Source organism: Oncorhynchus gorbuscha, linkage group LG24, assembly GCF_021184085.1.
Source record: "Oncorhynchus gorbuscha isolate QuinsamMale2020 ecotype Even-year linkage group LG24, OgorEven_v1.0, whole genome shotgun sequence".
NCBI classification, from domain to species: domain Eukaryota; kingdom Metazoa; phylum Chordata; class Actinopteri; order Salmoniformes; family Salmonidae; genus Oncorhynchus; species Oncorhynchus gorbuscha.
In genome coordinates, this window is record NC_060196.1 from 36,425,868 (window position 1) to 36,449,218 (window position 23,351).

At 47.0% G+C, this 23,351-nt stretch overlaps 1 protein-coding gene across 1 annotated transcript in view; it reads right to left on the reverse strand.

Annotated features, from left to right (window-relative positions):
- Window positions 1-23,351, reverse strand: part of LOC124013316 (protein FAM135B-like) — a 60,052-nt gene that overhangs the window by 19,762 nt on the left and 16,939 nt on the right. The window contains exons 3-10 of the mRNA XM_046327586.1: window positions 21,276-21,355; window positions 15,403-15,557; window positions 12,534-12,604; window positions 11,379-11,552; window positions 10,965-11,097; window positions 1,918-2,071; window positions 1,663-1,712; window positions 601-756 (exon numbers count right to left, since the gene is read on the reverse strand). Of these exons, the coding sequence (XP_046183542.1) occupies window positions 601-756; window positions 1,663-1,712; window positions 1,918-2,071; window positions 10,965-11,097; window positions 11,379-11,552; window positions 12,534-12,604; window positions 15,403-15,557; window positions 21,276-21,355 (973 nt within the window). The remainder of the gene's footprint in view (window positions 1-600; window positions 757-1,662; window positions 1,713-1,917; window positions 2,072-10,964; window positions 11,098-11,378; window positions 11,553-12,533; window positions 12,605-15,402; window positions 15,558-21,275; window positions 21,356-23,351) is intronic.

Consider the following 23,351-nt stretch of genomic DNA (forward strand, 5'->3'; position numbering starts at 1 on the left):
AAAGCGAAAAAGGTTTTGAGAAATATTTGCAAATGTGTAAAAAAAATTACAAATAAATACCTTATTTACATAAGTATTCTGACCCTTGGCTATGAGACTCGAAATTGTGCTCAGGAGCATCCTGTTTCCATTGATCATCCTTCAGATGTTTCTACAAATTGATTGGAGTTCACCTATGGTATATTAAGCTATTTGGATATGATTTGGAAAGGCACAGACCTGTCTAGATTAGGTCCCACAGTTGACAGTGCGTGTCAGAGCAAAAACCAAGCCACGATGTCGAAGGAAGAGGCCGTAGAGCTCCGAGACAGGATTGTGTCGAGGCACAGATCTGGCAAAGGGTACCCAAAAAATTACGTAGCATTGAAGGTCCCCAAGAACAGTGGCCTTCATTATTCTTAAATGGAAAACGGTTGGAAGCACCAAGACACTTCCTAGAGCTGGCCGCCCGCAATTGGGGGAGAAGGTCCTTGGTCAGGGAGGTGACCAAGAACCCGATGGTCACTCTGACAGTGCTCTAGAGTTCCACTGTGGAGAAGAAATAGTGAATAGTGGGCTTTGGAGAGTTCAAGACCTCGGCGATCAGGGGTTAGGGCTCACCCTGAGTGTGTGGTGTTCCTGGGCCAGGTGGGACAGGATATGTGTGTTGGGAACGGCAGCCTCCAGGAAGCGTGTCCACAGGGCCGACAGTTGGGAGCAGAGTTGGGTCAGATCTCTACAGATCTGTTCTGCTACTTTCTCATGCCCCTCCTGCAGCTAGAGAAGGAAAGGAGAGAGGAGACAGACGAGGGTTAGGGTCAGCGTGTGGTGCTGGTTAGAGGCTGGTTAGAGGTCAAAGGGCAGGTTAGGTAGAGCAGAGCTGTGTCAGGTCTACTGATATGTTCTGCTGCCTTCTAATGGAGGAGAGAGTGGATACAGATAGTATCTCTTTATATGCTCAATTAATTTATGGTATCTTAGATACTGTATATAGTAAAAGTACAGGTAACTGCCAAAATAATGGAAACACTTGAATAAATAGATAAGTATATTCAAAGCAAGTGCTTCCATACAGATGTAATTCCTGAGTTCATTAAACAATTAATATCCCATCATGTTTAAGGTCATGTATAAAAATTATTGGCAGGCCATTATTTTGGCTGGCGTGGCTTTGCCCTCATAGGATGACAATGCCCCCCCTCCACAGGGCACGAGTGGTCACTGAATGGTTTGATTATTATGAAAACGGTGTAAATCATATGCCTTGGCCGTCTCAGTCACCAGATCTCAACTCAATTGAACACTTGTTGGCGATTCTAGAGTGGGGCCCGTGACAGTGTTTCCTACCACCATCTACAAAACACCAAATTGGGTAATTTCTCATTGAAGAATGGTGTGGCATCCCTCCAATAGAGTTCCAGACACTTGTAGAATCTATGCCGAGGTGCATTGAAGCTGTTCTGGCTTGTGGAGATCCAACACCCTATTAAGATGCTCTATTGTGTTGGTGTCTCCTTTATTTTGGCGGTTACCTGTATGTTGATAAAGTGAAACACTTTAATAATGGAATTGTTTTATGGAAATACTAGTCAAACATTGGAGAGGAAACAGAACATAGCTAATATAAATGTGGATACTGATCTTGGTTTTAATCGGTACTGTATGTCTCATACACCCACCTACCTGTAATTCTGTTCTGAGCAGATTTAGTGTTTCTTCCACAGGAAGCTCGTCTGTGGAGAGAAAGACAAGAGAAAGAGATTATTACAGCAAAGTGTGGCTCTTCTCAGTCTTACACCGTATGAAGTAAACCCACTGTAAAAACAAAAATATTTAAAAAAAAATACAATTGAACAATAAATGATTGACTTGATTGATTGCCACAATAGTCATAGCTAAATAATGAGGAAATGCTTTTGTAACATGTTGTTGCCTCACCTATATCCACCTGGTCCAGCTGTGGTATCTCCTTCATCACAGTGGTGTAGTAGGAACGTAGGCCTCTGTGTACCACCAGTAGGAGGCGACAGAGTCTACCATGCCATGTGTGAGCTCTCTGTAAACAGTTCTCACTGGGGACGTAGAAACTCCCCTGGGGGGAAGAGGGAAGAAGGAGAGGAGGAGAAGAGAGAGGATAAACACATGGAAGAGGGGAGAGACACATGGTAGACAGGAGAGAGGGAGAGACAAGGAGAAGAGAGAGGATAAACACATGGAAGAGGGGAGAGACACATGGTAGACAGGAGAGAGGGAGAGACAAGGAGAAGAGAGAGGATAAACACATGGAAGAGGGGAGAGACACATGGGAGACAGGAGAGACACATGGGAGACAGGAGAGACACATGGGAGACAGGAGAGACACATGGGAGACAGGAGAGACACATGGGAGACAGGAGAGACACATGGGAGACAGGAGAGACGGAGACACACATGGGAGATAGGAGAGACAAAGGAAGACAGGAGAGAGACATGGGAGACAGGAGAGACACATGGGAGACAGGAGAGACACATGGGAGACAGGAGAGACACATGGGAGACAGGAGAGACAAAGGAAGAAAGGAGAGAGACATGGGAGACAGGAGAGACAAAGGAAAACATGAGAGACACATGGGAGACAGGAGAAACACATGGGAGATAGGAGAGACACATGGGAGACAGGAGAGACACATGGGAGACAGGAGAGACACATGGGAGACAGGAGAGACACATGGGAGACAGGAGAGACACATGGGAGACAGGAGAGACAGAGAGACAGGGGAAGAGAGAGGAGAGACACATGGGAGACAGGAGAGACGGAGAGACAAGGGGAAAAGAGAGGATAAACACATGGAAGAGCGGAGAGACACATGGGAGACAGGAGAGACAGAGAAACAGGAGAAGAGAGAGGATAAACACATGGGAGAGGGGAGAGACACATGGGAGACAGGAGAGAGGGAGAGACAAGGAGAAGAGAGAGGATAAACACATGGAAGAGGGGAGAGACACATGGGAGACAGGAGAGACACATTGGAGACAGGAGAGACACATGGGAGACAGGAGAGACAGAGAGACAGGGGAAGAGAGAGGATAAACACATGTAAGATGGGAGAGACACATGGGAGACAGGAGAGACACATGGGAGACAGGAGAGACACATGGGAGACAGGAGAGACAGAGAGACAGGGGAAGAGAGAGGATAAACACATGGAAGAGGGGAGAGACACATGGGAGACAGGAGAGACACATGGGAGACAGGAGAGACAAGGGAAGACAGGAGAGACACATGGGAGACAGGAGAGACACATGGGAGACAGGAGAGACGGAGAGACAAGGGAAAGAGAGAGGAGAGACACATGGGAGACAGGAGAGACACATGGGAGACAGGAGAGACACATGGGAGATGGAGAGACACATGGGAGACAGGAGAGACACATGGGAGACAGGAGAGACGGAGAGACATATGGGAGACAGGAGAGACGGAGAGACACATGGGAGACAGGAGAGACACATGGGAGACAGGAGAGACACATGGGCGACAGGAGAGACACATGAAGACAGGAGAGACACATGGAGACAGGAGAGACGGAGAGACACATGGGAGACAGGAGAGACACATGGGAGACAGGAGAGACGGAGAGACACAGGCGAGACAGGAGAGACGCATGGGAGACAGGAGAGACACATGGGAGACATGATAGACGGAGAGACACATGGGAGACAGGAGAGACGGAGAGACACATGGGAGACAGGAGAGACACATGGGAGACAGGAGAGACGGAGAGACACATGGGAGACAGGAGAGACGGAGAGACACATGGGAGACAGGAGAGACACATGGGAGACAGGAGAGACACATGGGAGACAGGAGAGACACATGGGAGACAGGAGAGACACATGGGAGACAGGAGAGACAGAGAGACAGGGGAAGAGAGAGGAGAGACACATGGGAGACAGGAGAGACGGAGAGACAAGGGGAAAAGAGAGGATAAACACATGGAAGAGCGGAGAGACACATGGGAGACAGGAGAGACACATGGGAGACAGGAGAGACACATGGAGACAGGAGAGACACATGGAGACAGGAGAGACGGAGAGACGCATGGGAGACAGGAGAGACACATGGGAGACAGGAGAGACGGAGAGACACATGGGAGACAGGAGAGACGCATGGGAGACAGGAGAGACACATGGGAGACAGGAGAGACGGCGAGACACATGGGAGACAGGAGAGACGGAGAGACACATGGGAGACAGGAGAGACGGAGAGACACATGGGAGACAGGAGAGACGGCGAGACACATGGGAGACAGGAGAGACGGCGAGACACATGGGAGACAGGAGAGACGGCGAGACAAGGGGAAGAGACCAGGAAGAAAAGAGACATGTTACTCCATCTAGGTCAAATGGTAACGAGCTGCTTTAATGACGGCCAAGTCCTGGGACTCTACGGCCTCCCCAGTAGGAACCAATGAGCTCCCTCTGTGTAGCCTTGCCATTGATCTTGGTCTGGAACAGGACATTATTTAGGACCTTGTCTAGTGAGTTAACACCAATGTGTAAAGTCTCAGTCACCACAGGAGGTTTTGGACTCAAGCAGCTCCTAAACATAGCTTGGTACCTGGTAGTAAAACAACATTGATGTGGACGTGGTACTGGAAGATATAGAAGACGTGACCCTACAGTAGTTGTATGACATTTAACATGTCCTGTGGACAGGAACTAACTAACCTCACACTACCCAGTAACCACCAACTACTCAGACATCAGTAACAATCACTGGTGTTGTTTCATACAACATATATTAGACTGGGAAGGTAATGAATTGAAAGTTTAGCCAATCTGTTCATCAATGTTACTGTACTACCATTTTAAGGAAAGTATTTATTAGTAGTAATTGCTATTTCTCACCAGCAGGTGGCTCTCTAACCGCAAACACACAGCACTTTCACCTCTGACACTGAACCAGTCCCAACACACACAGGCCCCAGCCCCTTGGGATGCCAGCGCCTGGCCTCTGTCACTGTTTTCTGGACAGGGTCCATCTTCCTGTGACTGGCTGGCTGTTCTGGCTGCTTTGGCAGTTTTGTTTTAAAGATATATAATGATGGTGTATGTTTGGATAATGCCTGTGTATGTGTGTGAGTTTTAAAGGCATGTAATACTGGTGTATGTGTGTGAGATTTAAAGGCATGTAATACTGGTGTATGTGTGTGAGTTTTAAAGGCATGTAATACTGGTGTATGTGTGTGTGCACTATAATTTACCTTGGGGCAGTAAAGCGCAGTGCCCTATCATCATAGCTATACTCTGCTCTGTAATAACAGATAATACTTCTGGATCCTCCACAACCAGGAAGGAACATCTGTATGTTTACTTTCATAGTTCCTTTGACCTTTATAGTGGCATACTGGGATATGGGGGTTGTGACATGGAACACCTCCAGGGGTAAAAATGAAAAATAGCTATTTCTGTCACTATAAACGCAGTCATTATCCACCTCCCCCACAAAGCAGTCATTATCCCCCTCCCCCACAAAGCAGTCATTATCCCCTCCCCCACAAAGCAGTCACTATCCCCCTCCCCCACAAAGCAGTCACTATCCCCCTCCCCCACAAAGCAGTAATTATCCCCTCCCCTACAAAGTAGTCATTATCCCCCTCCCCCACAAAGCAGTGATTATCCCCTACCCCACAAAGCAGTCACTAGCCCCCTCCCCCACAAAGCAGTAATTATCCCCCTCCCCACAAAGCAGTCATTATCCCCCTCCCTCACAAAGCAGTCACTATCCCCCTCCCCCACAAAGCAGTCACTATCCCCTGCCCCACAAAGCAGTCATTATCCCCCTACAAAGTAGTCATTATCCCCCTCCCCACAAAGCAGTCATTATCCCCCTCCCCCACAAAGCAGTCACTATCCCCTCCCCCACAAAGCAGTCATTATCCCCCTCCCCCACAAAGCAGTCATTATCCCCCTCCCCACAAAGCAGTCACTATCCCCCTCCCACAAAGCAGTCCTTATCCCCAACCCCCAGCAGTCATTATCCCCCTCCCCCACAAAGCAGTCACTATCCCCTCCCCCACAAAGCAGTCATTATCCCCTCCCCCACAAAGCAGTCACTATCCCCCTCCCCCACAAAGCAGTCACTATCATCCTCCCCCACAAAGCAGTCATTATCCCCCTCCCCCATAAAACAGTCATTATCCCCCTCCCCCACAAAGCGTTCACTATCTCCCTCCCCCACAAAGCGTTCACTATCTCCCTCCCCCACAAAGCGTTCACTATCCCCCTCCCTCACAAAGCAGTCATTATCCCCTCCCCCACAAAGCAGTCATTATCCCCTCCCCCACAAAGCAGTCACTACCCCCTCCCCCAACAAAGCAGTCATTATCCCCCTCCCCCATAAAACAGTCACTACCCCCTCCCCAACAAAGCAGTCATTATCCCCCTCCCCACAAAACAGTCATTATCCCCTCCCCCACAAAGCGTTCACTACCCCCTCCCCCACAAAGCAGACATTATCCCCCTCCCCCATAAAGCAGTCACTATCCCCTCCCCCACAAAGCAGTCATTAACCCCCTCCCCCACAAAGTAGTCATTATCCCCCTCCCCCACAAAAGTCATTATCCCCCTCCCCCACAAAGCGTTCACTATCCCCTCCCCCACAAAGTAGTCATTATCCCCCTCCCCCACAAAGCAGTGATTATCCCCTACCCCACAAAGCAGTCACTAGCCCCCTCCCCCACAAAGCAGTAATTATCCCCCTCCCCCACAAAGCAGTCATTATCCCCCTCCCTCACAAAGCAGTCACTATCCCCCTCCCCCACAAAGCAGTCACTATCCCCCTGCCCCACAAAGCGGTCATTATCCCCCTACAAAGTAGTCATTATCCCCCTCCCCCACAAAGCAGTCATTATCCCCCTCCCCCACAAAGCAGTCACTATCCCCCTCCCCCACAAAGCAGTCATTATCCCCTCCCCCACAAAGCAGTCATTATCCCCCTCCCCCACAAAGCAGTCACTATCCCCTCTCCCACAAAGCAGTCCTTATCCCCAACCCCCACAAAGCAGTCATTATCCCCTCCCCCACAAAGCGTTCACTATCCCCCTCCCCCACAAAGCAGTCATTATCCCCTCCCCCACAAAGCAGTCATTATCCCCCTCCCCCACAAAGCAGTCACTATCCCCCTCCCCCACAAAGCAGTCACTATCATCCTCCCCCACAAAGCAGTCATTATCCCCCTCCCCCATAAAACAGTCATTATCCCCCTCCCCCACAAAGCGTTCACTATCTCCCTCCCCCACAAAGCGTTCACTATCCCCCTCCCTCACAAAGCAGTCATTATCCCCCTCCCCCACAAAGCAGTCATTATCCCCCTCCCCCACAAAGCAGTCACTACCCCCTCCCCAACAAAGCAGTCATTATCCCCCTCCCCCACAAAACAGTCATTATCCCCTCCCCCACAAAGTGTTCACTACCCCCTCCCCCACAAAGCAGACATTATCCCCTCCCCCACAAAGCAGTCATTATCCCCTCCCCCATAAAGCAGTCACTATCCCCCTCCCCCACAAAGCAGTCATTAACCCCCTCCCCCACAAAGCAGTCATTATCCCCTCCCCCACAAAAGTCATTATCCCCCTCCCCCACAAAGCGTTCACTATCCCCTCCCCACAAAGCAGTCATTACCCCCTCCCCCACAAAGCAGTGATTATCCCCTCCCCCACAAAGCAGTCACTAACCCCCTCCCCCACAAAGCAGTCATTATCCCCCCACAAAGCAGTCATTATCCCCTCCCCCACAAAGCAGTCATTATCCCCCTCCCCCACAAAGCAGTCATTATCCCCCTCCCCCACAAAGCAAAACTCTTTTTTTCCTCACTGACAAGTCTAAGAGTCTCAACACACTTCACTCCAACGATCGACATCTGAGCATGTGCATGGGCGGAATCAGATTTTTGGGAGCAAACTTTTGTCCACATCGTCATTGCGTTCCACCCAGAGAAGAAGTCTGCCTTGTGTAGTGTATATCTACCAGGGGGCTTGGGGTGCCAGAGTAGCTTACCAAGCAAGAGGAAGGCAATCTTTGTGTAAATACAGTATATTTCTTATGCGTAGTAACCTTCTTTGGATACTGTATTACAGTCTTCTTAAGTCCTATTTGTCAGCAGCAGCCACATGCAAAGCTGACCGTCTGTTACAGGAAGGCTGAGTACACAGGTTACACGCTGGATCTGATGGCTGCTGCAGTGCACCATGGGATACGTAGTTACAGGGGGTCCATCTGCTCCGACAGAAATAGAACTCAGAGTTACAAAACAATGACATGCATGGGAATTCCTGCTCTAGTAATTATATTTCTATGGCTCACTATACATCTACATACAACAGGAACAGGGGACAAGCCAGCAGCTTGTCAGGCAGACAGGCTGGTAAAAATATCAGGACAGGTCTCTCTCTCGAAAAGGCCTGAGACTGTGTGCTTTCAGTATCTGAAGGTATCCTGCCTCTTGCTCTTGCATTGGTACCTGACATTCTCAACCACCCCACGAGGGTCCAAGATGAGTATCTCCCTCATAAAATCTTTATCGCCTCTGATATTTCTGAGATACACATTTTTATACCAATGAGGAAATGTGAACGATGTAAAGAAAGTCCACATCCATGTTCTGCCCACCACAAGAGGCAGCACCACTATAATTCAGCTGACATCAACACAATTTTCCAACGACACGTGTCCAGATGGTGCAATAACAACACTCTTAATAATGAACAAAGAAAGAGTGTGGAAAAGCTGTGGCAGTATAAATAGGGTAGTGCTGAAAATGTGCTTATACCCTCCAGGTAGAGAGCCGTACATAAATAAGGGGTTTGAAGAGAGGAGAAAGGGAGAGAAGGATGGCACTCACACACACGCATGCACACACACTCACACTGTGCTCTGTACACATTTCTCCTGCAGGTAAGCTACGTGGCAGTTGGAGGAGTACTCATTACGGGGATCAAACACCGCCCCCCGACCGGCTAAATGCAGTGCTTATTAAAGTTCCCTGTTGGAGGCGCTGTATAAAAACCATGAACAGGGGGGACGAGCCCGGTGTGTGTGTGTGTGTGTAACCCGTGAACAGGGGGGCCGAGCCCGGTGTGTGTGTAACCCATGAACAAAGGGGACAAACCGAGAGGAGGGGCTATGAGGGGGGCAACCCAGCTCTCATTAAGATTTAGTGCTCAGTCTGTGACATCTGTCCACAGGGCCAAAGGGCTGGATCAGGGTGTGTGTATGAGGCACATGTTGGTGTGAGCAACAGCTTTTGCAATCACAGTAGCGACCTACGCCGGATAAGACTAGTGAAAAGTAGCTGCTCTGCCGGAGGAGGACAACCATACCGTTATCACTCACACACACACTTTACACAGACCTCATACAAACACACACCTCAAACACACACTTTACACAGACCTCAAACACACACTTTACACAGACCTCATACCATCACACACACACTTTACACAGACCTCATACAAATACACACACTCTTTACACAGACCTCATACAAACACACACACCTCAAACACATGCTTTACACACACCTCAAACACACACCCTCACACACACACTTTACACAGATCTCATACAAACACACACACACACCTCAAACACAGGGGGGCGGCTCATAACAGTGGCTTGAACGGAGCAAATGGAATGTTATCATACACCTGGAAACCATGGAAACCATGCGTTTGATCTGTTTGATACCATTCCACTGATTCCACTCCGGCCACGACCACGAGCTCATCCTCCCCAATTAAGGTACCACCAACCTCCTGTGACTGAGAGCTGCTGTCGTTTCTCCTCCAGACGCCAGGCCACAGTCGCTCAGCACATTAATAGGGACGCAGCCTCAGTGTCCTGCGAGCCTGGTCTGGCCACGTGGGATAATGAGACATTAATAGGGACGCAGCCTCAGTGTCCTGCGAGCCTGGTCTGGCCACGTGGGATAATGAGACATTAATAGGGATGCAGCCTCAGTGTCCAGCGAGCCTGGTCTGGCCACGTGGGTTAATGAGACATTAATAGGGACGCAGCCTCAGTGTCCTGCGAGCCTGGTCTGGCCACGTGGGATAATGAGACATTAATAGGGACGCAGCCTCAGTGTCCTGCGAGCCTGGTCTGGCCACGTGGGTTAATGAGACATTAATAGGGACGCAGCCTCAGTGTCCTGCGAGCCTGGTCTGGCCACGTGGGATAATGAGACATTAATAGGGACGCAGCCTCAGTGTCCTGCGAGCCTGGTCTGGCCACGTGGGTTAATGAGACATTAATAGGGACGCAGCCTCAGTGTCCAGCGAGCCTGGTCTGGCCACGTGGGTTAATGAGACATTAATAGGGACGCAGCCTCAGTGTCCTGCGAGCCTGGTCTGGCCACGTGGGTTAATGAGACATTAATAGGGACGCAGCCTCAGTGTCCTGCGAGCCTGGTCTGGCCACGTGGGTTAATGAGACATTAATAGGGACGCAGCCTCAGTGTCCTGCGAGCCTGGTCTGGCCACGTGGGTTAATGAGACATTAATAGGGACGCAGCCTCAGTGTCCTGCGAGCCTGGTCTGGCCACGTGGGTTAATGAGACATTAATAGGGATGCAGCCTCAGTGTCCTGCGAGCCTGGTCTGGCCACGTGGGATAATGAGACATTAATAGGGACGCAGCCTCAGTGTCCAGCCTCACTGTCTCTAATACTTCTAGAGGGACCTGACTGATGACCTGTCCTTACAATAGTGGAGGGAGGGAGCGACAGAGAAAGACAGCTTTGATTCAGTTCTTCTGTCTCTTGGCTCTCTCATCTTCAGTGTGAACTCTGTGGGCCACTTTCCCATATTCAGGTTGCCTTTTGAGTATTACTTTAAGTCAAGGACTAGGCTTGTTTGTGTTGACCAGTTACTGTCCTCTGTAAGGTTTACTGAGAAACCTTGTACTCGTGCACTTACAATACAGCTTGACTTGATTTGACTGTACCTCTGTGATGACAGGTTTGCAGTATCCAGCCCCGAACATCAGGTTCTCCATGGACAACCCCATGGCTGACGGGTCAGTACCGTTCTCTGGGGAGCCCTTTCCCAGCCAGGAACCCTTCCCTGTATGGGCAAAACTATGGAGAGAGCGAGAGAGAAGAGCAGTTAGTCATTATGTAATTCAGTTCTGGTGTAATCAGGGAAAAGAATGGCTGAACATTCAGGTTAAGATTTTGCCAAGTGGTTTCATCAAGTGTTTGAAAAACAACTTATTCAAGTAGCAGGCCAGTGGATGCACTCTCAGAGCAGGTTGCCAAACTAAACCCATTCTAACAGGAGAGGAGATACGCGGTGTGAGAGCTACGAAGTGATCATCAGTGTGACATGTACACACACGAAGACACACACGCAGCGTTACCTGATGAGTGGTTGATGCAAGGCCACCAAGGATGCGTGTATGGAGACAGAGACGACGGACAGGTGGAAGTAGTCGAACATGACAGGTACATGGTGGTGGAGACCGCTCCTGGGGTGGAAGTGAAGACCCAGGGTTCTACTGCTGATGACTGGGACTGTCACGATGTCCCCTAACCTAGAGACAACACAGTTAGCATCTAACCCCGCCTGAGAACAACAGCAGAGAGAGGCCATGCCAGAACAGTAAACAGTTACAACATCATGCCAAAGACAGTGAATGCCAGTTTAAAATGCATTGTGCAAACTATTACCCGTTTAAAGGACATCATGTAATGGGTTATCATCCAGCTAGGACAATAGACATTTCAAGAAAGCACACCGGTGTGGTGAACAAATGAATCTCCGTCTGGGGCAATAACGTTGAAACTTGAACATGGTAATACTCTTCACACACTAACACCGGGTGACTCCGATTGGCACAAGTTCTGAGCAGCAAAGTCTGAGAAATTGCACGCACTCCAAATGGGATGTTTAATGAGCCCTCCAGGACACATTACAAGTCATCTATCACCTGTCGGTGGCCTACAGTAACAGTCGAGCTACTGAGCAGAGCCACAGCACAAACACGCAAACGTTGGACGTTGGAGTGACAGCATTCAACAGTAACTCATCCTTTATTACACACACACACACACACACACACACACACACACACACACACACACACACACACACACACACACACACACACACACACACACACACACACACACACACACACACACACACACACACACACACACACACACACACACACACACACACACACACACACACACTCAGACAGACAGACAAATGCACACGTGCACACTCATACGAATGTGCACAACACATGCAAGTCTGCACAGAGACGTGGGTAAAGTAGTGTTTTTAATTGACCAGTGTTTTTCCCTGACAGTGCAGTCTGTCAGTCTGTTAGAGCCAGAGGCATTTCACTGGCAGGACATCATTAAGACCTGGGCCTCAGCACTACTAACTGAGGGCCTCTCACAACTGACAGGACAGATAGGGGAGGGGGGAAAGGAGGAGAGATGGGGAGAAGGTGAAAAGAAAAGTTCCAGAGAAAAGGGAGTATGTAGCCGAGTGTTAAACGTACTGTTGCTCGTTGTCTGTGAAGTGAAGATCCAGCTTCAACTGAAAGTCCACTTCACTCAGAGCCTCTTCCACCTGTGAGAACAGAAACACAGTCACAATATCAACAAGACTGTATCAACTAGAATTAGACAAATCAGCAATGAAATTCAATGGGTATAGAAAAGAAATGGTGTAAAAGCATACCAGTGTAACAACACTATCGTGGGACATTAAACCATGAGCAGCTGTTAATGTGTGTATAGTGTTGGCATTAGTATCTCTACTGTGTCTTCTGTCTGGTTACGCTGTAGACTGAACAGTATGGTTCCTATCATTATGAAGGTAAAAGGCAGGTAGTTGGATTTGGGGTAATCAATTTAACCCTATTTGAATACAGCAGTGGAAAACAACAACGCCATACACACTACTAGAGAGTACGCTGTTGAGAGAAATGAACAATCATTGGAAGAAATCTCTCCCTACTGTATCTCTCCCTACTGTATCTCTCCCTACTGTATCTCTCCCTACTGTATCTCTCCCTACTGTATCTCTCCCTACTCCCTACTGTATCTCTCATTTATTTTCACACATCCAACTTCTCTTTCTCCCTCTCTCTCCTCTCTATCTCCCCTCTCTCTCTTCTCTCACTCTCTCTCTACACTATCTCTCTCGTCTCTCTCTCCTCTCTCTCACCCTCTCTTTTTCTCTCTTTCATCTCTCTCACCCTCTCTCTTTCTCTCTCTCTCCCTCCCTCTCTCTCTCCTCTGTCTCTCCTCTCTCACACTCTCTCCTCTCTCATTCTCTCCTCTCCCTCTCCCACTCTCTCCTCTAGTTTACTCTCTCTATCTCTCCTCTCTCTCTCACTCTCTCTCTCCTCTCTCTCCCCCTTTTTCTCCTCTATCTTGCTCTCTCTCTCTCCTCTATCTCTCCCTGTCTCTCTCCTCTCTCTCGTGCTCTCTCTCTTCTTTCTCTGGCTACCTCCCTCTCACTCTCATCTCACTCTCTTTGTTGTTATCTCTCTACAGCAAGCACACACACACACATACACACACAAATACAAACACACACACAAATACACAACATGCCCTGTGTAGCAGAACAAACAGCATTGTCAAATCCTATTGAAATTCTGATTGGATAAACACACACACTGGGGAAATCGAGTTATATTTTGTCCTTCTTATCAGAGTGAGGGAAGAAGAGGGAAGGAGAGAGAGAGACAAAGAGATAGAGAATGAGTGAGAGAGAGGTGGAGGAGAGGGAGAGAGGGAGAGAGGGGGGAAATAGAGAGAGGGGGGAAAAGAGAGAGAGGGGAAAGAGAGGAATGAGAGGGAGGGAGAGAGAGAGCTGGGGTAGAAGGGGAGAGGGAAAAGGGAGTAAGAGAGAGCGATAGACAGAGAGAGAAAAGGGGATGTCTGAAATCTGATCGACGTTCCAGCCGACAGCCTCTCTCTCACCACCTTTGCATAAATAATGTGTCATACATTTAATGAAAAAAATCTAAATTTAGGAGACCTCAAAGGTAGGTAACCGACATTAAAATAAATACATTAGATGAGTTGACCTGCCATGTAGCCAATAAACTGATGATTCTAACAGTCACATTCTGACTGAACCAGGGTTCCTGTTTACTCTGTAGGTTAGATTGTAGGTAAGATACCTGTACTGTGCATTTGGAAAGTATTCAGACCCCTTGACTGATTCCACATTTTGTTAAGTTACAGGCTTATATTAAAACAGATTAAATATATTTTTTTCCTCATCAATCTACACACAATACCCCATAATATTTTGCTAATTTTTTACATATAAAAACAAAAATACCTTATTTACATGAGTATTCCGACCCTTTGCTATGAGACTCGAAATTGTGCTCAGGAGCATCCTGTTTCCATGAATCATCCTTGAGTTGTGGTGAATTAAATTGATTGGACATTATTTGAAAAGGCACACACCTGGTCTATATACGTTTACAGTGCACGTCAGAGCAAAAACCAAGCCACGAGGTCGAAGGAACTGTCCGTAGACCACCGAGACAGGATTGTGTCGATGCACATATCTGGGGAAGGGTACAAAAAACTTCTCCAGCATAGAAGTTCCCCAAGAACACAGTGGCCTCCATCATTCTTAAATGGAATATGTTTGGAACCACCAAGACTCTCAAGCTGGCTACTCGGCCAAACTGAGCAATTGGGGGAGAAGGCCCTTGGTCAGGGAGATGACCAAGAACCCGATGGTCAATCTGACAGTGCTCTAGAATCGCTCTGTGGAGATGGGAGAACCTTCCAGAAGGACAGTTGTCTCCAAGAAGACTCAAGGATGTAATCGCTGCCAAAGGTGTTTCAACAAAGTACTGAGTAAAGTGTCTGAATACTTATGTAAATGTGATATTTCAGTTTGAATATTATTTTTATTAGCAAGCATTTCCAAAAACAATTTATTTTCATTAATACATTTTTGATAAGGTTGTAACGTAACAAAATGTGGAACAAGTCAAGGGGTCTGAATGCTTTCCGAAGGCGCTGTAGCACAGTTCAATATGCAAACCTTCCATTCCAGCTAAACAATGGATGTGTAGCGTTTGGCAAAACAAACGGTAATATTTAACACACACATATGAAGGTACCAATAAGGTATCATTTCTGAGGAAAAAACACAAATGTGAAAAATTGATTGGATATAGCATTTTGGAAATCAACTGTTTAAAGGGGTTAAATTGAGCGTGTGTGTGTGTGTGTGTGTGTGTGTGTGTGTGTGTGTGTGTGTGTGTGTGTGTGTGTGTGTGTGTGTGTGTGTGTGTGTGTGTGTGTGTGTGTGTGTGTGTGTGTGTGTGTGTGTGTGTGTGTGTGTGTGTGTGTGTGTGTGTGTGTGTGTGTGATTGTGTGTCTCACCCTCTCCCCATCCAGCAATAGGTGGACCTTGAAGAGCATGCGGTCATCGACGTTGACCTCTTCGTTCCGGTAGAGGATCTGGAAGATCCGACTGAACACCGTAGGGTCCTCATGGACCCCATCATGGACCCCCGCAGAGCTGAAACTACAGTCACCTGGGGGGAGGGAGGGCAGAGAGCATCAGCAGGTACCCTCGTCGTCATCGTGTGCTGTTATGCAGACGAGGTGCTATGTTTTTTGAGAGTCAGCTGGGGGTCTCAATTTACTGTTGGGAGTTAGAATAGTGGAATACACAAGCTGCAATTTTGACATGTAGTTGTACATCAGCAATTTTTATCTTGTTATGTCAGTCACTGACAGTCACTCACTTAGTCAATGTCAGCTAACATTCTATAGATTGCTAGGTAAGTTAGTCTAGCCAGCTATCTAAACCTTGTAGTAATCAGGGCTGAATTACTGAATTACTTACCGGGCAAGCAAGACACGTGCAAGACACGGCCCTGAGCCCCTGGGAGCCCACATTGATTTTATTAGTCACTCTCACTCAGATATCACATGAACCTGGTTTAAGTCATGGCAAAATTGCTGGGAACTAGCTTTAAAACTGCAAAATGCTCTCTCTGCCCATGGCAAAATTAGTAGAATTGCATGACATTGGTTTTAATTAAAACTGCAAAATGCTCTCTCTGCCCATGACAAAATTAGTAGAATTGCATGACATTGGTTTTAATTAAAACTGCAAAATGCTCTCTCTGCCCATGGCAAAATTAGTAGAATTGCATGACATTGGTTTTAATTAAAACTGCAAAATGCTCTCTCTGCCCATGGCAAAAGTGGTAGAATTGCATGACATTAGTTTGAATTAAAACTGCAAAATGCCCTCCCTGCAAAATTGCAGGAAAATAATTTAAAAGGTTTTGCCCGCAAAGTAGTGAGGTCCCCCGACCAGATCTGGCTTCGGGCCCCCAAAGCCTGGAGGCGTCCCTGATCATCATCATACATGACAAACACATCAACTTTCCCATCACTTTCATTTCATGTCCTCCACATACTGTAACTGAGACTCAGAAGCAGTGACTATTACATAGCTGAATGGATAAATATACAATCTGACATCTCTCTGGGTATCAAAATAAATGGTTTTCCATTACATCTCTATATAGTCAATGGTGTTTTCGGCTTGTTCCTGAAAAGTAGATGTGAGGAAGCAGCTGTCTGCATCCGGCTGCTGGATGTGCAGCTGTGATAGGCCTTTGAAGGAAGCATCCCACTGAGGTGCTCTCCTTTTATCTACCTCGACATGCACTCTACACCCCCTCCTCTCTTTCTCTCTCTCTCTCTCTCTGCCTCGGTTTCTCTGTTTCTTCTCCCTGTTCTCCCCTTCTCTCACTCTCTCGGCAAGCCCTCTCCAGAAAGAACAGTCGCTTCAACCAGCACGAGTGGCAGGCTATTTTGTACAACATTTAGATTTAGTGAAAGAATGTTGTGTTTTGGCAGCATGATGTGACACTGCAAGCGCAAATAGTCTTATTTAATTCCAAACCAATCATAGCCTGGCTGTTACAGAGGAACAGTCCGTTTGTCAACAGAGTTGTAATGAGGGTGAATGCTCAGTGCTCCCGGCCAATCTAAAAACACTGCATCTCTAGTTCTGCTCTACAGGGATAGAGGGAGAGGAACTAGCAAGGCATTAGCGAGGCTTCACTGAGACACCTCCTTGTGATAAATGAGGTACTAATCAAGTTATCAATCAAAATACTGTACATCGTTTACACGTTCTGGCACTACATGTGATTTAAAGGAACGCAATTACTCGTGTACGCAATCAAAGGGCTCATGTTCTAAAGCAACATACAGGAGTTACAGGGAGTTTCCCCAGTGTTTAGACCCTCCAACTTTAAGCCTTCAACCACTGTGCCTCTGCACCAGAAGTGACTGGCTCACTGCTGCACATACACTCACTATCGCTTTCTTTTCTCTGGCTCTCAGCTCCATTCAATATCATTCAATTCAACTCAAGGGGCTTCATTGCCATGGGAAACATATGTTTACATGGCCAAAGCAAGTTCAATGGATAAGCAAAAGTGAAATAAACACTCGCACAAGTACCAGAATAATAAAATCATTTTGAATGTCATATGTCTATATACGGTGTTTTAGCCGTGTGCAAATAGTTAAAGTACAAAAGGGGAAATAAATAAATATGGGTTGTATTTACAATGATGTTTGTTCTTCACTGGTTGCCCTTGTATCTCTCTCTTCCCCTCTCTTCCCGTTCACCAGGGTGGCAGGGTAGCCTAGTGGTTAGAGCGTTGGACTAGTAACCGAAAGGTTGCAAGTTTGAATCCCCGAGCTGACAAGGTACAAATCTGTCGTTCTGCCCCTGAACAGGCAGTTAACCCACTGTTCCTAGGCCGTCATTGAAAATAAGAATTTGTTCTTAACTGACTTGCCAAGTAAAATAAATAAAAATTCTCACTCTCTCTTTTGCTCCTTCTACCCTCTTTTTTTCTCTCTCTAGTCCCTATCCTCTCTCTCTCTAGTCCCTATCCCCTCTCTCTCTAGTCCCTATCCTCTCTCTCTCTAGTCCCTATCCTCTCTCTCTCTAGTCCCTATCCCCTCTCTCTCTAGTCCCTATCCTCTCTCTCTCTAGTCCCTATCCTCTCTCTCTCTAGTCCCTATCCTCTCTCTCTCTAGTCCCTATCCTCTCTCTCTCTAGTCCCTATCCTCTCTCTCTAGTGCCTATCCTCTCTCTCTCTAGTCCCTATCCTCTCTCTCTCTAGTCCCTATCCTCTCTCTCTCTAGTCCCTATCCTCTCTCTCTCTAGTCCCTATCCTCTCTCTCTCTAGTCCCTATCCTCTCTCTCTAGTCCCTATCCTCTCTCTCTCTAGTCCCTATCCTCTCTCTCTCTAGTCCCTATCCTCTCTCTCTCTAGTCCCTATCCTCTCTCTCCAGTCCCTATCCTCTCTCTCTCTAGTCCCTATCCTCTCTCTCTCTAGTCCCTATCCTCTCTCTCCAGTCCCTATCCTCTCTCTCTCTCTAGTCCCTATCCTCTCTCTCTAGTCCCTATCCTCTCTCTCTCTCTCTCTCTCTCTCTCTCTCTCTCTCTCTCTCTCTCTCTCTCTCTCTCTCTTTTTTTTTTTTTCTCAGATATTCTCCTACTGTTTGTGTGACATAATACCTTTATAGTTAAGCTACTGTAAGGAGGCAGCAGAACGGTAAATGCTAAGCTAATCCATATAACACCATCCTGACTTAACACACCACAATGTTTGTCTGTATGAATCACAGCCATTAAATGGCTGGGCTTCAGAAGCGAGACAATCCGTCACACCTTTCATTTCTCTGCTTGAAATGTCAAGTACACAACACTTTAATTTCCCACAGTACTCTGGGTGGATCATTTCCCAAGTCTTTGTGGTTGATAAATGTCTTTGTCCTGGCTGGCTGGAACGGAGCGTGTCATTGGCTGGTGAATTTATGTCTGGGAGCCCTGTCTGTCCTGTCTGTCTGCGAGGCTTTTGGCCGTAATAAGTGACCTTGTAGAGGAGGAGCTGCAGGAGAGGGGAGGGAGATGGGGAAGGGGACTGCGGCTAAGTCCTCCAATTAGAATATGGATACATACTGTTATGTTACTGTATGTTCCATTGCTGCAATGGAGCTAGCGACACTCACTGTGTACAGATACTCTGGCACTGCTGCACTGTGTGTGTGCAGGGAATCCTGATACTAGGCTAGGCTATATGAATATTCTGCACTACAGCAAATGATTTGCTGATGTTATCATCTGGCAGTGCAGAGATCATCATTACAACCTATTAATGCTGAAAGTGAACATATTATCGACAATAAACTAAACATTATCGACAACGGACTGGACATATTATGGGGGCTAAAAGCTGCAAAGTCGTTCAAGTTGATGCCCTCCACTCTACGCAGTTCTCCTATCCAATCGTATATTGGATCTAATGCATACGGTAGCGAAGGATGCAGTCAACCTCTCATTATATACTGCTCTGTACTTCACAAATTGATACAGTAAAATACTGTGCTGTTTTATGCTGCACAACACCATGTGAAGCTCCACCATACAACAGGTCGCGTTGGTCTGATCAATTCCTCCCTGACTTCCCCACAGAGGTCAGAGTGACATCCAGATTATCACAGTCAGTAGGAGGCTAGGAGCAGCAGGTGGCTGGAGGGTCTGAAGAAATGCCCGAGTGTCACATCTCAATGTCAGGGTCAGACCAACACAATAAACGGCTTTTGCAGCCCGAACCATGCACACACTTACCCACACACACACACACACACACACTGTTCCCTGCGTCCTGTTCCAATCATAATGTACTAATAATAGATGTTTTTATTACAGCAAATCAGAGACGCCTGGGATATGGCTTCCTGCTTATCCAGGGGACCAGATCTGTCTGCTAATGACAGTGTGTGTCAGCCTGGTCTACTGGAACGGTCTGGTGCACCGAGAAAATATATTCTCAACACTAACATTTTAGTAACGGCCACTGAAGTCAACAAAAAGTGCAGTTGTAAATGCGCCACAAAGGGAGAAATCGCATCATGTACTTCAGCCAGATTCATCAGCCTGCCATTCCTCACAGAGAGAATAGGAAGAACTTTCCACCAATAACAACAAGGCTTATTACTACTAAACAGAGAACACGAGAGGAAGCGGTCAGCGAGAAGTAACACACTGTTACTTCTCTGTTGGTGTGTCCAATGCCAGATGTCCTCTGTTGTAACTCGTCATTCAACTCTGTCATGTTACAACAAAAGCCTTTGATCTTCTTGTGAATACGTACACACCCCTAAACCCGATTGTAAGACAGGCAGGAGACACTCGGTGGCAATGGGAACTTTGCCCCGTCTCTTTCTGTGGGACTGTATCTTCTCGGGAAGAGCGGGCCTACTTTCTCCGGTGCAGAACATGCGTAGTCTACATCAAAACTCAATGCAATACAAAACAAATGTGCATGTGTTAAAGGCAGCTGTGACACTTGCACTGTTTAAATCATTAGTCGAAACGATGATGTTCAATAAACCTTTTGGTTTCACACCTCTAAGACAAAGATAGGCCGTTTTCATGGCTGTCTCCGATTCCTGCACATTATGCATCCCTGAAGCACCCATAGTTAGGTGCTAATGGTGGCCTGTTGTATGAGGCCTAACCAGATGGTATAACACATCAGAGACATGAATAATATGGGCCATACAAACAGCATGTGGCACAGACTTCATTCCTCCAAAACGTCGGGCCCCCTGATACAAAGACAAGACCAAGGCTCCAACACAGCACACCAGCAACACACTACTGTTCCCATACACTATGGTTTCAGTGGCCAAATGCAATAAAAAGCAGGTGTTGTTTTCAGAAACATCAAAGGAAACTGTACTTCAGCATGTGTGTCATTGTGGCTAAGAATGTGGATCACAGAAGATGAATGTAATCATGTAGCAGGGTAACCAGACAAGCATTGTCATCTCACACTCAACCCACAACAGTCCCTGGCCTAACAGACTGCATAGACACAGTGTCCCAACCACTGGTATGTTATGCATGAACTCAAACTACCTGTATAGAAGTCTCGGTATGCTACAAGCTGGTGTGGGTCTAGCCCACCTGCCCATTGCTGGAATCAGTGATGTACATTTATGTGGGAATTAGTATCTGTAAAACTAAGAAACTGTTCTATGGCATCTATGTATATTTCAGCATGACCTGACCAGAATCTGCTCAGGAAAAAACTCCTGGCCCAATCTATGGCAAATGGAAAACATACTGCTGCTTCAAAGTACAAACAATCCATTAAAAACACCCAACATTATTCAGATTTAACTCAATGTGAGAACATTACCTGTATTCCCTGGTGTTGTCGCTATCAACCTGTGTGGTACACGAGGAGAGACCTTCAGACCTGCTCGGACCTGGTAGAATCTGGAGGGAGAAAACCATGCAATACATTCAGTTGCTACACAGATGTAGGATATTCATTTTGAGCCAGTTTGCTACAGCAGAACAATATACCTGCAGCAACAGGAACTGTGAATTATTATGTGGATTATAATTAATGGACATCTTTTGTAGGGGTCGATTCATTTTTTATTAGGGCAAATCAAGTCTGACATTTTAAAGTGGAAATTACAAACTGTAGAAGCCTTTTTTAAGCCTCAAATACACTACAAGTTTGCATTACCTGCCGTGCAGGAAAATTCCTTCAACAACAGGAGGATCAAATTAAGATACGGCATCCTCAAATAGCTAATACACACATACCGGTGCTACGCATCACTAAGCATACCACACACACACACTATAGCATATGTAATCAATGTCCATAATGGAATGGAAAGAACTGCTGCTTTCCATGACAACAGACCCGGGGCTAGCACTGTCATGTTAAACACAGCTGCTAAGGAATTGTACAAATGTACCTTCATTATTAATGAGGACCGGATAAAATGGCAAATAAATAAGAAATGACTCATCGTAATGCACCATTCAGTGGAGTCTGCTGCTGTCTGTGCTTGAAGGTCAACGGTAGTAGAGCTCTGAACAATAGATGATCAAACTGATACTACATCCCCAATACTATCATTTGGAATTGCCACATGCATACTATTATCATCCTGTAAATGCTGACATACAGCATTCCTTCGTAAAAAAAAAGATAGGGGTAGGTATGAAAAGTGCAGTGAAACGCGTATCTTTCAAAGATCACTTTCAGTATTGGAGTGTGAATGGATGTGGTTCTGTGTAAAAACACATTGTGTCCCCTGCAATTGCACTTTCCCACCTGGACAAAATGAACACCTATGTGAGAATGCTATTCATCGACTACAGCTCAGTGTTCAACACCATAGTGCCCTCCAAGCTCATCACTAAGCTAAGGACCCTGGGACTAAACACCTCCCTCTGCAACTGGATCCTGGACTTCCAGACTGGACACCCCCAGGTGGTAAGGGTAGGTAACAACACATCCACCACGCTGATCCTCAACCCGGGGCCCCTCAGGGGTGCGTGCTCAGTCCCCTCCTCTACTCCCTGTTCACTCATGACTGCATGGCCAGGCACGACTCCAACACCATTATTAAGTTTGCCAATGACACAACACTGGTAGGCCTGATCACAAACAATGATGAGACAGCCTATAGGGATGAGGTCAGAGACCTGCCCGTGTGGTGCCAGGACAACAACCTCTCCCTCAATGTGATCAAGACAAAGGAGATGATTGTGGACTACAGGAAAAGGAGGACTGAGCATGCCCCCATTCTCACCGACAGGACTGAAGTAGAGCAGGTTTCAGAGCTTTAAGTTCCTTCGTGTCTACATCACCAACAAACTAACATGGTCCAAACACACTAAGGCAGTCGTGAAGAGGGAACGACAAAGCCTATACCCCCTCAGGAGACTGAAAAGATTTGGCATGGGTCCTCAGATCCTCAAAAGGTTCTACAGCTGCATCATCGAGAGCATCACTGGTTGCATCACTGCCTGGTATGGCAACTGCTCGACCTCTGACCGCAAGGAACTACAGAGGGTAGTGTGGACAGCCCAGTATATCACTGGGACCAAGCTTCCTGCCATCCAGGACCTCTATACCAGGCAGTGTCAGAGGAAGGCCCTAAGAATTGTCAGACTCCAGCCACCCTAGTCATAGACTGTTCTCTCTGCTACCGCAAGCAGCAAGCGGTACCGGAGCGCCAAGTCTAGGTCCAAAAGGCTTCTTAACAGCTTCTACCGCCAAGCCATGAGACTCCTGAACAGCTAATCAAAGGGCTACCCAGAGTCCTTTTTTACGCTGCTGCTACTCTCTGTTTATTATCTTTGCATGGTCACTTTAACTCTACTTACATGTACATATTACCTCAAATCCCTCGACTAACCGGTACTGGTACACCCTGTATATAGCCTTGCTATTGCTATTGTTATT